Genomic DNA, 17670 nt, shown 5'->3' with positions numbered 1-17670 from the left:
GTGCAATAGACAAGTTTTTTCCCCCAAGGCGTACGCATTTTAGGCTTTTCACCTTTCCACTTATGCCTTAGGGCGTTTTAAGCCCAAAACGCCTCAAGGCACACCTCCTTTTAAAACATTGGGATAAAGGGTTGAGTTCATTCTACTAAGGAATGAAGTCCATGAAAGTTATATAGCATGCAAATTGTGACAAGACTGCTTAATCAAAAGAAGCATGAAGTGGGAGCAGGCTGGGGTGCATGGTCCATATGAGTTCAAAGGATTGGGCATCTAGGAAGCACCGACTGTAAGCATGTGCCAGTGTTTAGCTACAATTTAGCTACAGATAAATGAAAACTTATTTTCTATGAGTACAATATTGAGATTAATGGAAAACAAAGTGGACTCCAAAGAGCGAGTCATCTTAAAACCAGCTAAAATTGAGAACATCTTCCTTTTTCACTTCAAAGGATCCCCCCCTGCCCCACCCAAGCAAAAAAAGAAAGAGAGAAGGAAAGAAAGGCTACAGCATTCCCTCTCTCTCCAGATAACCTATCCCAGAAGCATGAATTTTTTTCTCCCTACGATCAGAGCACCTCTCCAAACCATTTCATGAAAAAAAATTGTTAGAAGTATACACTAAATTCGTTCACTTTAAACTAAAAAAACAGTTTATACTTCCTTTTCTTTTCTTTTTTTTAATGCAACTACCTTACCTATCAAACAAAAAAATCACTTTCTTGCAACATCATGTGCTCCGAAAATCATGTAGTTTTCCACACATTTATATTATTATGCATTACAATAATTAAAACTAAGACTCGCATGCTCTCTCAAAAAATTGCAAGAAGATGGAGCATGGATTGCAGTTCCTAAGCAGTACTACCACCTAATATCTCATATTTTCTGCACCAATAATAATTTGGCAAGGAAAATTAAATGAAGAAGTTTAAACATCATTTTCTATGAAGCACACATTGATGCAAGGGGTCCTTGAATTCAGCATCCTTGAAACACTGATAATATGTTATATATTTTTTAAGCAAAATTTGTGAGGACAGGCCTTGAATCAATGATAAGGTTGCTCCTTTGTGACCAGGTTAGTCACAGGTTCGAGTCCAAGGAAACAGCCTCTCTGCATACACAGTGACAACCCTCCCCCTATCCTCACAAAGCTGGGAAACCTTTTGGTCCATGTCCTTATTTAAGCAACATTTGGTTTGCCAAATAAAACAATAGAGTAGATTTAATATAATTAGTTTCAACCAGTATTTAGTTTCAATTTAAATCATTATATCCCAGTGGAGTTAGCATTGTTCCCAACCAGGGAATAACAAAATCAACTTAAAGGGGGTGTTAGATTGCATTGAATCAAAAATATTCCCACGGAAGACTTTCCATTGGAACCCATTCCTAGGAATGGGATTCTTGTCTCATGTAAATATTTTCGCTTGGTTTGCACAGCAAGATTCCCAGGAAAGTGTTATCAAATAAAATAAAATAAAATAAAAGATTCCCAGGAAGCACCCAAGATACCTATGTTGTACAGCATGAGAATCCTAGCACGAACTTAAAAAAAGATTACCATTGCACCCTGACCTATGTATGAACAACATATGAAGAATAATTATATTTTCAGAAAACTTATAACCATCATGAATGAAAAAATTCAACACATAATAATCCAATTAATCCAAATAATGGAGGGCACATGGTCTTAAAGTGTCAACCATTGTTCATATTATTACAATTTACAACATAATATCATTACATCCATTTTTTTATTGATTTCAATATTTATCATTATAAAAACTAGTATACCATGGGGGCATTAAAATCTAATCAGCGAAAACAGTGGAGGCAATGTAGCCCCAAAAATAAGATACCCATAAGGCCATAACTAAGGACTGCAAAGGAATGAAGTCATTCAAGAACGACTCGGTAGCTCAGCTCTGCAAGGACTCAACTCGTTCATTTGCACAAATAAGTGATTCCAAAATTTATTTTTCAGGCTTGTTCACAATGCGAGCTGAGCCTCAACAAGACAAATCTTGGCCAGTTTAAGCTTGTGAACAATTCATTTATAGGCTTGTTTGGGCCATTTAAAGGCTCAGATGAGGCCTGTTTAGAGGATTGCTACAATACTCATTTAAAGATAGAGATAGGAGTGGCAATTAAGCTGTCAACTTATAATCCACTAAATCTAACTCGCATTTGGTCTTCATCTCTCTCTCTCTCTCTCTCTCTCTCTCTACTTCAAATACCACCCTAGAAGTTTCTATTGCTGATGCGATAGAAGGAAGTTAACACGATAGCATCACCACACCACTCATCTTTATGCTTATGCATGTTCAATTCATGATACCAAATAAATTCGCCTTTAAAACAAAATTAACCAAAGCTCAACAAGAAGCATAGAACTCAGTTAATACTTTGATCAACAAGCTCGAAGAATAATATTCAAGCTCAGTTTATAGGTCTCCTATTCTGCAACATATTATTTGTGTTAACCCTATTAAGCACAACCAACCAAACAGAAGCCTCAAGGCAACTTTGGCCTTCAAAAATTTGTACGAGGCAAAAAGGAAAAATTTAAGTTTGCAAAAAGATTTGAAAAAATAAATCCTCTAACAAGACAAAGACCAAGAAAAACTATCTGCTCCAATGATAATTATTCAACCATCAACAAAAACGAAGGCAGCTCACCACCATCTTATTATTTAAGAGACTACATAAGTGGAAATCCCAAAAAAGGCATACCGCCATCAGAAACCTAAAAGGAGACATTAACAACAACATGCCCTGACTTAAGCAATAAAGATAAGGAAAAGAAATGGACAAAGCAACATTACCCATCATATATCTTCTCAAAAATGGATTTGAGAACCCTCACCCATAACAAACTCACTATGAGGAATGAGATGGGGATAAATCTAAGAGATAGAGCTCCATGAACTTTCTAAAGAACATCTAGATCCCAAGTTTGTAGTATCCCAACCTCTTTATACCTAGAAAAAAAAAACAAAAAGAGTTAATGTCACACCATTGAACCAAGAGGGTAGGGTTTTCAACCACCAAATTTCTAAGACCCAAAACCCCCTCCATTTTAGGCCTATGCACAATATCCAAACTAACCAAATGATTCCTCTTCCCCCCACCCCAAACCAAAGAAGATATCCCATAATAATCTCCAGCTTACTCAGAATCCCCACAAGAATCCTAAAATAGACAAGTAATACAATGGGACACAAGCAAGACAAGCACGAAATAGTTTAATGCAACCCCCTAATGAAAATAACGCAACTTTCCACCCATCCAATAGCTTAGACACCCTCCCCATCCCAAGTCTTTTCCCACCCCTTATCCACGGTCACATCAACACCATCATACTCAAAAAGCATCAACTACTAAAAAAAAAATGCAGAGAGCAAATCTCCTAGTCTTTACACCCCTCAATGCACTAAACCAAGATTTAGGATCACCATTTAATATGCCAAAAGTGAAAACATCACACATACAACCCCATATCCAAGCAACACCACTCTCCCCAAACCCCTTTATAACATCATCTTATCCAAGAAATCCCAATATCGTAAGCTTTTTCAAATTCTAATTTAAAGATGATCCCCTTCTCCTTTCTCCTCCAGACATCCCCCACTACCTCATTAGCAACTAAAATAGCATCCACAATCAACCTACACAAATGCACTTTGATCCTTACAGCAATGGCACTTCAACAATAATATTATACACGCTAAACTACACTAATAGGTCTAAAATCAGCAATCTTGCTAGATTTACTCCTCAACCACCAAACTGATGAAGTTGGAGTTAATGCACTTACTCAAAACCCCGTTCCAATAAAATTCATTAAAAACTTTGAGCCAATCCCCCTAATCACAACTCAACAATCTTGGGGGAAAAAAATCCATGTTAAATTATCCCCATCCATCTCAAACACAACAACCCTCACTTCCTCAACTGGTTTTTCCAACCAAGTTATATGATCTTCAAAAAAGGGGTCCCAATGTAACTTTTTAATCATAGGCCAACAAGCTTCTTCCTTAGCATATAAATTAGAGAAAATAAAAAGACAGTGATATGCAATCAAACAAGGCCCCAAATTAATCTCACCTTGCCCAACTCCAATTCCCTAATCAAGTTCCTCCTCATCCACCCACTAGCAAACTTATGAAAACATTCTAAATCACAATCACCCTCTTTAACCCTTTTAAATTTAATATCCTATTTCCAACTTCTCACTCCCTTAAAATTTAAATCTTCCAAATCACTCTTCAACAAAACCTAACTAACATCCTCACTCTCCAAAAGGCTACCATCTTCTTTTCCATCTAGGTAATCCAACTCAACCCAAAACATTCTGAATCGCAATCACCCTCATTAACCCTTTTAATTTAATCTCCTATTTCCAACTTCTCACTCCCTTAAAAATCAAATTTTCCAAATCACTCTTCAACAAAACCTAACTACATCCTCACTCTCCAAAAGACTAGCATCTTCTTTTCCATCTAGGTAATCCAACTCAACCCAAAACATTCTGAATCACAATCACCCTCGTTAACCCTTTTACTTTAATCTCCTATTTCCAACTTCTCACTCCCTTAAAAATCAAATTTTCCAAATCATTCATCAACAAAACCTAATTAACATCCTCACTCTCCAAAAATACTACCATCTTCTTCTCCATATAGGCAATCCAACTCACCCCAAAACAAACTAAATCACAATCTCTCATCAACCCTTTTAAATTTAATCTCCTATTTCCTACTTCTCACTCCCTTAAAAATCAAATCTTCCAAATCATTCTTCAACAAAACCAAATTAACATCCTCACTCTCCAAAAGACTACCATCTTATTTTCCATCTAGGTAATCAACTCACCCAAAATGCTAGCCTTCCTAATCCTAATATCACCAAACACCTCTCTATTCCACTGTTTCAAGGTCTCTTTAAAACACCTAAGCATAATCATAAACATGTACCCTTAACACCCCCTCTTCAAATCCTCACCCTAAGAATTCCAAACCAAAAACCCAAAAGAATCATGATCCAGCCACATATTCTTAAATTGAAAAGGAGTAGCATGGAAGTAACCTTGCTAGACCACACCATGATAGAAAAATGATGAGACAAAGATCTACATAAACAGTATAGGAGAGATTTGAAAAATCATCTTTCCGCTCACTACAAAACAAAAACCTATCTAGCCAACTAGCAACAGCCCTAGAACCACCCATAGACCAAGAGAAAATTGTGTCACCCGAAGGGTGGTCACTCAAGCCACAATTTCTAATAAACTTATCAAAATTTTGCATGATTGAACCAGCCCTCTCGGCTCCCTTATTCTCCCAAGGAAACCTAACAAAATTGAAGTTGCCACCAGCAATCCACCTAGGGTAACAAAAACAAAACAGCATATAACTTGCCCCAAAGAAGTACAAAAAGTGGATCTAGACGGCCCATAATCATGAGACCCCGCCAATGACTCCTACCTTTCACATTTACCAGAACAAAAGAGGAAAAAATCCAACTAGAGGTGAGCATTCGGTCAGTTTTGTGGATTTGGTCAATGCACCGAATTAAACAAAAAATTTCGGTTAAAAAAACTCATTAACCAAACCGACCGAAATTCCATATTCAACCGAACTCAAAACCGACCGAACCAAGTTTCGTTTAAATTGGTTAACCGATTTAATATTTTGACATATATAAAATATAGATTTTTAATATATATAAAATATAAATAATATAAATAGTATACATAAAAACTTAATATATATAATATATAATAAATAAACAAAACTTTAGTATTTATATAATATATAAAATATTTTAATATATAATATATATAATTATTTATTATTAATTTATACTATTCGGTCAGAACCCAAAGACCGAACCAAATAAATTTTAAACCGAATAGAACCGACCGAATTTACTAGGTTAATTCGACTTTAACCAAATTATGCTCACCCCTAAATCCAGCTATCTAACTCTAGTAATAGAACGGGTGTCCCACGTTATAAGAACGCCGCCAAACCCCGAGAAGGTAGAAACTTCCAAACTTTACATCATCCCTACAAATGCTCCTCACACACACCCCCGGGGGAAAAAAAAAACCAAAAAAGGGGGGAAAATAGTTGATAGAAGAAGCTAATTTTTATGGTTCTTTCTAAAACTCCTCTTTTTTCCTCTCATAGGTTATGTAGGACTAAGCACCCGCGCTCACCTCTTGCCTCAGACTTCATAAGTGTTTTTTGAGCCTCCAAAGGAACTCCTATCACATCATCACGCACTCCCCCAATGATAAATAAGATCACCCCGAATATCAATCAGATTTTGCCCAAGAATGGGGAAAGCAGCCAAAGATCCTTTCCATTCAAGTCTTTTACCTGGTTTTTTGTGTTCTTAAAATGGTCATCACCAACTTTAGCATACGCAATGATCTTCTTAGTATTACTTCCCTCAGCTTGCTTCACATAATATATTCTTTATTAGCTAAAGTTGAAAATTATCACATCATAATTCTATTTCTATCGTCCTTGATCTATTTCACAAAAGAAAATTTCTTCTAGACACACCTTAACATCCTCCCCAAACTATTAAGTCATACATATTTTTCACCAATATATCCACATAAGCATCCCCTAACATTCCACATTTTAGGGCATGTGTTGTATTGCAATCTCATTCCCATTTCATGAATCAAAATGTTATATATTCTAGGTAACCAGATGTCAGGACTCAAAATACCAACACACACACACCCCCAAACTATGTAAAAGCAACAATCATCCCTGTGAACCCTCCCATCACTCGCTAGTTTAAGCCAACAAAGTCAATTCATTAAACTTCCAAATTTTACTTCTAATCAAGTCCCACTTGCATTCTAAATAAATACTAAAACAAAATATAACGCACGTATATGCATATGAATGATGCGTTCAAACAAAGAATTTTATTTCAACACTCAAACACTTGCTCCAATTAAAAGGAATATGAAATAAACAAGCAACTGCAAATATCATGAGACTTTCAAAATGCCCAATCCTTTCAATGGCATTCCCCTGAGCAAAAGATCACTATAGTCTATGATCATTAGGAAAAGGTACAATCACCATCGTGATATTATTGCTAATTTTAAAACATGATCATTTCAAGAATTTTCGAATGGCCACCCAAATGCACATAAAATAGATAGGTTGACAATGAACTAGACAAAGGTAAAGCAAGAGCATTGCATATTTTCATCTAGACAAAATTTAACAAGATATGGGGCTCTTGCATACAATACATCTTAAAGATCAATAACTTTTTGAAAATGCACTCTAATGCATGCATCTTCAACATAATTATAAGCTGACTTCCTGATAATACACATGCTAATCCATACGATAAATATAAACAATAGCTATTTTGCATACCATAGGTCACATAAAGTCAGACTGCATCGAATCATTCCATTTGAAACTAAATTAAGTAATTCGCCTTCACTTCTAATAGCTATTTCATAAAAGAATAGCCTAAAGAATTTGTGATTTAAGCTACTGTAATTATAAGAAAGAAAATGAGAATTATGCATAGCATTGGTCACATAGTCTTACTGCATCAAATCATTCCACTTGAAACCGAATTAAATTCTTCATTTTCACTTCTTTTTCATCAACTGTGCAGCCAAAGCATCGATTAAGTAGATATAACAGCAACCGTAGCACAGCAATTTTACTTACATGGACACTATTTAGATGCCGTTCAAGGTTTCTCTATTGGTGTTCAGCAATATTATATAGGCATATGCCCATTCAGTATTTAGCTACTGTATAAATCAGCACTGGTTAAAACTAAACAAATTAAGTTGGTTTCCACCTACTTAAACAAAAATCCTTAGTTAACTTAGCTCAATACATCCACATTCATATATCAACCCAAACATTAAGGTTCAATGGAGAGTCCCATCATCTACAGTGTTCAAGTACTTTAAAAAAAGGTGCTAAGATTCTTCTACATGATTATTACGTATTAATCCAAGAAGGAACCAATACAAATTTAACAATTCAAATTAAATAATTGCAGCAACATAAACACTTGATCAGGAACATAGTAAATACCTTGCAACTAGATACCAAATCCATCGAGAACCCCTAAATATGAGACCCAAAGCAGAAGTTCTGTATTTCAAACAATGAATAATCAACAACCAAACCCATCAATACGACCCTTTCGGTCTCCAAATAACGATCGATCTAATCAAAATAAGCAAAAACGAAGTTAAAATAACAGCGTATAATTGACAGGAAATTAAAGAGAAAACCTAGCTTTACTCAAAAAACCGTAAAAAAATAAATAAATAAATAAATAAATAAATTAAAAATAATCAAAACACGGAACAAAAACCCTAGGAAGCGGCATGTAGAGCTACGCACATGAGTTGATTGAAGGAAAAATTTGAAGAAAAACAGATTTGAATGCTTATTGAAGGAGAAATCTGAGAAATCGGTGAAGGGCTTGCGAGCTCAGACCGTGGCGCCTACTTCCCCCATCCGCAGCATTCTTTTTTGACCAAGACGCAATGCGAACCAATCAGCCCTGTTTTCTCCATTTTACAAAATGTTCCGGACGTGTTGCTGATTATCCAATCGGGTTTTTTCTCGAGGACGTGTCCGGGTTTGGTTCCGGTGCTCTCTCGAGGGTGTACTGCACGGCATGGGGGCTTTTCGGAAAAGCGGCCTTCGGGTTGGTGGGGCCCCGCCCCAAACATGCCAAGTACCGCTGGCCCGGATACAAAAAGTGCAGATTCAAGGCTGAAAGGGTAGGATAAAATCGACGGACGTGATCGATTATGGTCTTCACGATTGGCGTGGGCGGTGGGGGTCAATTCTACGTAGCGTACCTTCGTTGTACAAGGGTTTGGTCTGAGCATCATACATGATTATTCTCCCCTTAGAAAGATCTAGAGCCTTGGTGAGCCCAGCTCCCCTCCACTTCCCTTCCCACATTTTTTTTATTTTTTAATTCTGGTCGGTAGCATTTTAAGTAATGAATTTTTATTTCTTCCCAGCCAGAGGGCTAAGTTGTAACAGCGGGAATATGGCGAGAACAGCCTCTACCTTAATAATACTTTGTTTTTTCTTTTTATTTATTGTCCTTTAAATGGTGAAACATCTATATCTATTTATATTTGGTAATGTATTTATTTGTTAGTGTATATATAGCATGTATATTTTTAGTATTGTGTCAAGTTATGTATAGGTGTGTACAAATGGAGCTTATTGGCCTCAAGTAACACGCACTACTTTTTTATAGAAGTTATATTTTAGCTACTATAACACATGCTAATTTTTCAAAAAAAAAATATTGTTTAGCTACCATAACACGCTAATTTCTCAAAAAAAAAAAATATTGTTTAACTATTATGGTATCAAGGCCATTTGTTTCTTCTTTCTTTTTTTTTTATTACATAGGACTCCAACCACCAACAAACTCTTCAGACCCCCTAGTACGGCACCAAACTTACGGATCAACGTCCTCCCCCTAGGTCTCACAGATCAGGTAAAGTCCGGAATGTGGAGACGGCTTCCGTGCATCAGTTGGACGTTCGGTCAACCTAACCCTCGGGACACATCTCCATTACCATCCACGGTCCCCGCTGGCTCACAAAGAACTCTCACCATCCACGGTTTCCGCTGACTCACTGAGCAAACTCTCATCATCCACGGTCCTCGCTGGCTTACAGAGTAAATTCTCACCATCCAAAGGTACCGCTGGCTCTATGAGTATATCTATGAGTATCTACCTGGAATTGAACCTCCGATACTCTTTCTTACGTGATGATACCTTTCCACCACGCCATGCCCGTGGGGTCAAGGTCATTTGTTTCTTGATTGGATGTTTGTGATTCATCTGCCACAAATTCCCTCCCTCTTGTGTGTACACAGGGGTCGTAGGGCTTCCCTCCTCCTTGCGACCAAATGATTGCTACTACTACAAATTAATCTTCCATGATTCGATCACTACTTGCACAATGCCTTCGTCAAACACTCCCTCTCTTCTCTCCTCTTCGCTCACTCGCAACAACCATCACCGTTTGATCTCCATCTCCATTGTGAGCATGCATGCTTGATCTCCCTCTAATGCAATGAAGTTACCTTTGTTCTCTGCCCACCATGGTTGTCGTTGCCATCACTACAATGTTATCGGTGTCACCGAGCATTGCCACTACAATTGACGCCCCCTGACACCCTCACATCTATCACCTTTGTAAATCGCCATCAAATTCCCTCCCTTCAATGGATCAAGCTAGACCATAACACATTAACATTGTCACGCCCCAAACCCGTAGGGTCTAAGATGCGACTTCCTATAATAAATGCACAAGTGACGTAAGAAATTAAAATAGCGAAAATAAATAAAATCTCATAAACTTTTATATTAGAGTGCTAAATAATTACAATACACAAGAAATCTCCAATATCAAAATTAACATTCTTAAAAATTCCAAAACATAAAAGCATTTCTAGCTGGTACTATTCTAGTATTTATTCTAAACTACTCTCTCTAATCCCGCCCACATGCTTGCTAAGTCAGATTCTCAACATGCTTCTCAAAGCTATCTGTAAGGTAAAGAGATTAATTGGGTAAGGCGACACTAAATAACTAAGAAAGATTATATCAATGTGTAGTTATAATAAGCTTTATTGTACCATAAATTTGTAACAGTTAACATTTAATATTGTAATTTCAAAACTGCATTTGTAAAATTGTAACTGTTAACTGTAAACTGTAACTGTTTTTCAAAACAGTGAACTATAAATGTAATACTTACACACGCACACGCACATGTGTGTGTGTGTGTACTTTCTCTGATACTTGTTCTGTAAAACATTCCTTAGGCCTGTAAATTTTGGGTCATGTTTGCCCCTATGGTAGGGTTGTGCAGTTTGGAGACTGGACTTAGCCAGCGGCCAACTAAACTAAGTCAAACTTTAACTGTAAAATGTAAGTGAAATTTTCCCTATCAAGTCCTAATTCGGAACTAGGTGTACGCTCCAGAGAATCCACTGCTTTGAAAACCACTATGTAGAACAGTGTGGGTGCACTCTGATCTTTATAACTAAAACTGTAAGTTACGGTAACGAACATCTGTAACTCTGTAATCTCTTAACCATAAGGATTTTTAAAACATACTAATATATAAAATCATGCAATAAAAATATCATCATTGCTCATTGTTTCATAAAACATGTAATGCACTTTAATAAAAGTAAGCTCATGCCACACGATTTTTGCACTGAAAACATTTATTTTTAATAGAATATCATAATGTTGTAAATAACCCAGGAGAAGTAAGATATTTTAAAAAATAAAATAGACTCGAGCATATTTTATAAAAAACTGACATAATCAAACCTACTTACCTTGATCTTTTTTGCATTAAAAAACTTTATAGTATATCCTTAACCTATCACAAGATAACCACAAATCCATGATTTAGAAAATAAATTATAATTTTGCTTTGAACCCCCTCAAGGATCTAATTCTGAACTCGACTATATTTAATAAACCATTATTCCAAAAAAAAAAATGAGACTAATTTGGGAATGATCTTATTTTTATGCTTATAATTTAGAGATAAATTTTGTATCCATAAAGCATCATTTGGTCACTAAACTTGATTTTTGAAATTGACTTTCAGTTCTGCTAATTGAACTATGCATCCCAGATTTCGATACTTACTTTGAAAAATCAAAAAACCATCTTCTCAAACTTCAAAAATCACCAAATTAAATCCATATGTTCTTATAAATGTTATATATATACCTACCAAATTTCATGGTCATATTTTGATGGGAATCAACACGCTTTGACTATTTCATTTGCTGATATAGTGACATATGCACGACCTGTAAGAACCCGACCCGAGATAGGTGTATTAAATAAAATAAGAAAAGAGAAAGAAAATTAAAAAGGTAAAAATCAGTAGGGCTCATCGACAAGGCTTCTTTTCCCATCAACAAAGTCTCTTGTACAGCTCGGCGACAAGTTTCAGTGGTTCATTGACGGGGAGATACCAAAAGATTTTGGGAAATCCTGAAATCTCAGGCTTGTCGACGAGTCCTGTAATGACTCGAAGAATAATGGCATTTAAATAATAAAGAGGGAGGAAATGGAAACAAAAACAGAAAGAGGCAGCAGACTTCGTTGACGATGTTGCATTTTGGATGTAATAACTCAGAAGATTTGCACAGGGCCTCATTGACGAAGTCTGGAAGTTCGTCGACGAGCACATAAAGAGACCTCATCGATGAAACCATGTCTCGTCGACGAGGAGATACTGAGAGGTGTTCTGGGCAGTCTGAAATTCGTTGACGAGGAAGTAAGGTTCGTCGACGAAATTCTTAAGGACTCGTTGACAAGATGACGTGTCTCGTTGACGAATCTGGGGTTATAAATTGTCAAAACCCGGATTTTTCAGTAGAATTTTGGCGCAAAATACTCTTTCTCCCTCTAAAACGCCTCTCCCCCTTTCTCTCTTCGATCCCAGCCCTGTCTCTTGCCGGATTGACGATCTGAAGCCACCACGACACTTCTGGCGAAATTCTCTGTAAGTCTTCTAGAGTGGATCATCGGTGGAAGTTGTTTGAAATTCATCCCAAATTCAGGGTAAGATGTTTTATTCAAAATCTGTTTTCCCTACAGTTATAAGAAATGTAGTATGTAAGAAAATACTAATGTTTTGTTATGGGGGATGTCGTTTTTAGGGTGTTGAGTGGAGAACCCTGCGGGTGTAGGGTCAGAGTTCAGTGAGGGCTTTTTCAGAAATTAGGTAAAAGAAATATGCTATGTTAGGAGATTTTACTTATATTATTAGAGATTTTATATGCATGTATACAAGCTATTATGTTGTTTTATAGAATAATAGTATTAAAGAATGTGTGGCCTGAGTAGATATTATCTGATATAGAATCTTATGCAGTTTTTCTCATAATATCATGTTATATAGTATATACGAGCATATGTACATCCACAGTTTGATTCATATCAGTATATATTCAGATATTTACACAGACAGATATATATACACGTACACAGATGTTTACACAGATCAGTATATACAGTATTTACAGAATGTCATGTTTTCCTAATGCCATAACACTCAGTTTATACAGACATAATATATAGTTATAGCATCAAGATGCTACAGACATGTTATTAAGATATTACATTATTTACAGTATAGAATTATAATATTATTGTTATTTTGGAAACATGATAAAAACAATAAAGATAATTATAGTATATATATTTATATAGTATCAGATACCTGATGAGATATTATAGATAGATACGGTCTACAGAACATGGTACCGTTGCTATATACAAAATAGAGTGCAACCACATATCTCAGATAGTGTGTGGGTATCGTAAAACCATTATCGGGGCGCTCCCCAGTTGGGTTGAGGGGGCTGGTTTTATGAGGTAGCAGTTCCAGTTTCGTGCTTAGGAGTGGATGTAGTTTGATTGGATTGAGGTAGTGTAGAGTATAGTAACTTACCTGGAGGGCCGACCAGCTTAAAGTCTCGCCTACGAGCCGCACAACCCTGTCATGAGGGGTCAAATCATGACACACAGATTTTCAGGGAAAATCATAGTTATATATATATATATATATATATATATATATATACAATTTTATTGCATTTAATGTATATAGTATGATATTAGCAGTACAAAAGATAGAAAGTTCAGATGTTACAGTTATATTTTAAGCTATGATTAACGTAAAATTTATTTATACTGATTTGCCGGCTTTATAGTTTCAAATGTTATTATTATTGATATGCAACTTGGTCGCCACACATTAGTAATAACATATTTCCACTTACTAAGCGTCGACTCATCCCATCATTTTAACATTTTTCAGGTGAGCCAGCTAGGCAAGCAGATCAGGCTCGTGGTTAGAGAGTCCTTTGGTTGCTTTATACTTAGGGTAAGTTGGTACAGGGAAATTTGAGTTTTGGGGAAGTGATACTAGTATATGTAAATATAATATGGAAAATTACTGGATTCTAGTATTGTATGTATATTTGTGGTTATGTGATTTATGTCTTCCACTGCATAGGTGTGCCCACTATCTACAGAAATACTTCAGCGCCTAGTTGAGGCCTGAGAATCTATAGCAGGGATTTTAAGTAATATATATATAATGATATAAAAAAAATGATATAATTTTGAGGTTGTTACAAGTCCACCTTGACGCCGACGAACTACCTTCTGCGGCTCATCGACGAGGACGTCGTCTCGTCGATGAGTCTAGCTGAGTCAAAGGTCTATAAGTTGAATTTTTCATTTGCTTCATGATTAAGAAATGAAAATCCTCTCTCTCTCTCTCTAGGATTTTGGGTCATCTGTTGCCGGAATCAACGATTCGACATTGCCACATGGATTAGGAGGAGAATCTCTTCGAGGATAGCGAATCGAATCTTCATTTTTAGGATTTTTGAGTTTTGATGCAAAACCGAGGTAAGGCTCTGAATCTATTTTCATTTCGGTAGATCTGTAGAGAATAGTATTGCAAGGAAGTATTGTTCTTTGTTGTTTAGGTTTTGGTAACTCGGTTTGTAGTTTTGGAGCCGTAGAGTTTGGGTTTTGGTATTCAGGGAAAGGTAGGGGGATTATGTTTATATCAGTTATTTTTTAAATCAAAATCGGTAAACCTGTAGTTTACGATTGTATGTATGGTTTGGTTACGTATTTGGGAAAATCTATCAGGTGAAAATGCGGGATTTTTGGGTTACATTTTTTAAGGAAAATTGGGGGTCTCGGGTATCATCTCTGTTTCTATTGGAAAATCGTATACTTGTATAAACTGTGGTATTGAGATGACCGTACATGTATTTGTATTAAACTGTATTCTCAAATTGAAAACGGTATGATTTGTTTTATACTCAAGTAAGTGTGGAATGAACTGTTGTATGTAAAATGTTTCAGGTTTGTGAAAACAACTGTGACGGCTAATTACCATAAGCTTAAATGTATACTGATTTGCCAGCTTTACAGTTTCAAATGTTATTATTATTGATATGCAACTTGGTCGCCACACACTAGTAATAACATATTTCCACTTGCCGAACGTCGACTCATCCCATCATTTTAACATTTTTCAGGTGAGCCAGCTAGGCGAGCAGATCAGGCCCGTGGTTAGAGAGTCCCTTGGTTGCTCTGTACTTAGGGTAAGTTGGTACAGGGAGGTTTGAGTTTTGGGAAAGTGATACTAGTATATGTAAATATAATATGGAAAATTACTGGATTTTGGTATTGTATGTATATTTGTGGTTATGTGATTTATGTTTTCCACTGCATAGGTGTGCCCACTATTTACAGAAATACTTCAGCGCCTAGCTGAGGTCTGAGAGTCTATAGTAGGGATATTTAAGTAATATATATAATGATACAAAAAAATGATATAATTTTGAGGTCGTTACATTTTGGTATCAGAGCCTAGGTTGCTAGGTTCTATAGACTCTAAAGTGCAGCAGGAAACAACACTAGAATCTAGGAAAAAGGATTTGAGGTTTTGTTATGTGATCAGGATATAGGATTTCGTGGTGGTTTCTGTGTTTTTCCTGGGGTGACGATTTCAGGAAAACCATAGTAAACTATCAACGAGTCATGTAGTTGGGTTGCAGAATTGGATTTTGAGATTAGGATCGGGAGAGGTGATTAATAGAGGATTTGAAGTTCTAGTTGAATAGAATAAGTTAGGTATATATGGGAAATAGGAGTCTGAAACGGTATTTTGTGTGTTTGCAGGATGGACCCAGGGGGTAGTAGCGCTCACACTAGTGGAGATGATGGAGCGGGTCCTTCTAATGCTGGTGGCGAAGATTCAGATGTTGTGCTACGTAGTGTGGCTTAGCAAGTTATGGCTGAGATTGCTCGGAGCTCTAGGGAACAGGGAGGTCCATCGCTATCTCTAGGATGCACCATAGAGAAATTTATGAAGATGAACCCGCCGCCGGTGTCATCGCTATCATGACACACAGATTTTCAGGGAAAATCATAGTTATATATATATATATATATATATATATATAAAATTGCATAACTAGTTCGATAACTACACATGAAAATGCATACGAACTAGTTAGACTGTTTTATGCTCAAACCTTCTACCTATTATCATATGCCGTATGTTTTAAAATCAAATCTTTTACGGGTCTTATGATATGGTTTAAATTACTTTAGTTTTCAAAAACAGTTATATTTTTTACATGCCCTTTTTGTCAATGCCAAAAGGGGGAGAAATACACTTGCAAAATTTGGTATGCATATTTTTAGGGGGAACTTTATTTGGCTATTACCCATTTTTGCACTTGTATTTGTCATCATAAAAAAAAGGGGCAATTGTTGATTTTTTGAGTCCTATCTTATTTGTGATAATGACAAGTATAAGGTATTTAATGTTTGTCGAGTTTGTGTGCAAGATCAATTGACAATATCTACGACACACAATGACTTGAAGACTTAAAGGCTAAAGACCCAGAAGATTTATTCTTATTGTAATTAATTTTATGCTCATTCGGGTCTGTAATAGTAATATAGGGAATGGTCTGTAATAATTAATGTGCATCATGCATGTAGTAACTATAAAGCTCAAATGACCATAGACAGACTTCGGTCGACAGACGCTAGGTTTTTGGGACTAATTCAAAGACCTTAGAAAGGCCCTAGGTCCTTGCACATACACATAAATTTATCCCCAATATTACATATATTATTAGGGGAAATAATTGAAGTGAATATGACATAAAAGGCCAAATTTGTGAGGTTTTGGGCGACCGAACCCTTGGTGTTCAAAACATCTCAGGTGACCGAACCTTTGACTAGTTAGAAGGTTGACTTGGTTTCGAGCAATCGAGCCAAAAATGACCATAGCATCCATGGGCGACCGAACCTTGATTGTGACTTTTCCCACCAACTCGGCAGCTCGAACTTCACGTTCAAATTTGCCTCAGGCAACTGAACACATACGTTCAGTAGACCGAACTCAGGATCGGGCACCCAAATCGCGGTCTTTTGGAAATCGCCTTCAGTTCAACAAATTGAGCGCATATTCGGGCACTCAAACTTCAAAAATTACTTTTCTGAGTGTGTCTGTTAAGGCGATCGAACTATGGATCGGGCACCCGAAACTCTTGGGTTGGTCCAATTTTTAACCGACGTAAATACAGTTAAATGGGTTAATTTCCTTAAATGGTTTTAAAACAATTTTAATTATTACCCCTATGTCCTCAAAGATCATAATTTGACCCTCTTTTATATATAAGGGCTCATTTGCAAGGATTAGCAAAATAGATTAAGCAAAATTTTCGGAAAAATCCTAAGCCCTATTTTCTTATACAAACTTCATACACTCAAATACTTCCATTCTCTTGAGAAATCAAAGTCTTGTGAGTGTTTGTTGATTGTTCTAGTGTGCTATAATCCCTCACTTGCTCTTACATATTTGATTTTTGTTTGAGGGTTAAGCAAAGGATTTTTCCTCTTGATTTTATATAGTTAATCTTTGGTTGAGAAAAATGTTATAGCTAAGTGGGTCTTTGTATTATTATTGCAAGACTCATTAGGGCTTGTATTTTTGTATGCAAAAATATTTATTAGAAACTTATA

The 17670-nt window shown here is 36.3% G+C and overlaps 1 protein-coding gene across 3 annotated transcripts in view; it reads right to left on the bottom strand.

Moving 5' to 3' along the window:
• Window positions 1-8810, bottom strand: part of LOC131149860 (E3 SUMO-protein ligase SIZ1) — a 46569-nt gene extending 37759 nt beyond the window's left edge. For 2 of the 3 annotated variants that reach the window (XR_009135312.1, XM_058100637.1), the window contains exons 1-2: window positions 8424-8810; window positions 8109-8243 (exon numbers count right to left, since the gene is read on the bottom strand). Coding sequence is in view for 1 of the 3 variants with exons in the window: in XM_058100637.1 (XP_057956620.1) it covers window positions 8109-8132 (24 nt within the window). In the remaining 2 variants the exon portion in view is untranslated. The remainder of the gene's footprint in view (window positions 1-8108; window positions 8244-8423) is intronic. The other variant, XR_009135311.1, reaches the window with a different exon arrangement.
• Between the last annotated feature and the right edge of the window lie 8860 nt (window positions 8811-17670).

This window comes from Malania oleifera, chromosome 2 (assembly GCF_029873635.1).
Source record: "Malania oleifera isolate guangnan ecotype guangnan chromosome 2, ASM2987363v1, whole genome shotgun sequence".
In the NCBI taxonomy this organism is placed as follows: Eukaryota; Viridiplantae; Streptophyta; class Magnoliopsida; order Santalales; family Ximeniaceae; genus Malania; species Malania oleifera.
The sequence above is the reverse complement of the archived record's forward strand: the minus strand, read 5'-3'. Positions and strand labels throughout refer to the sequence as shown.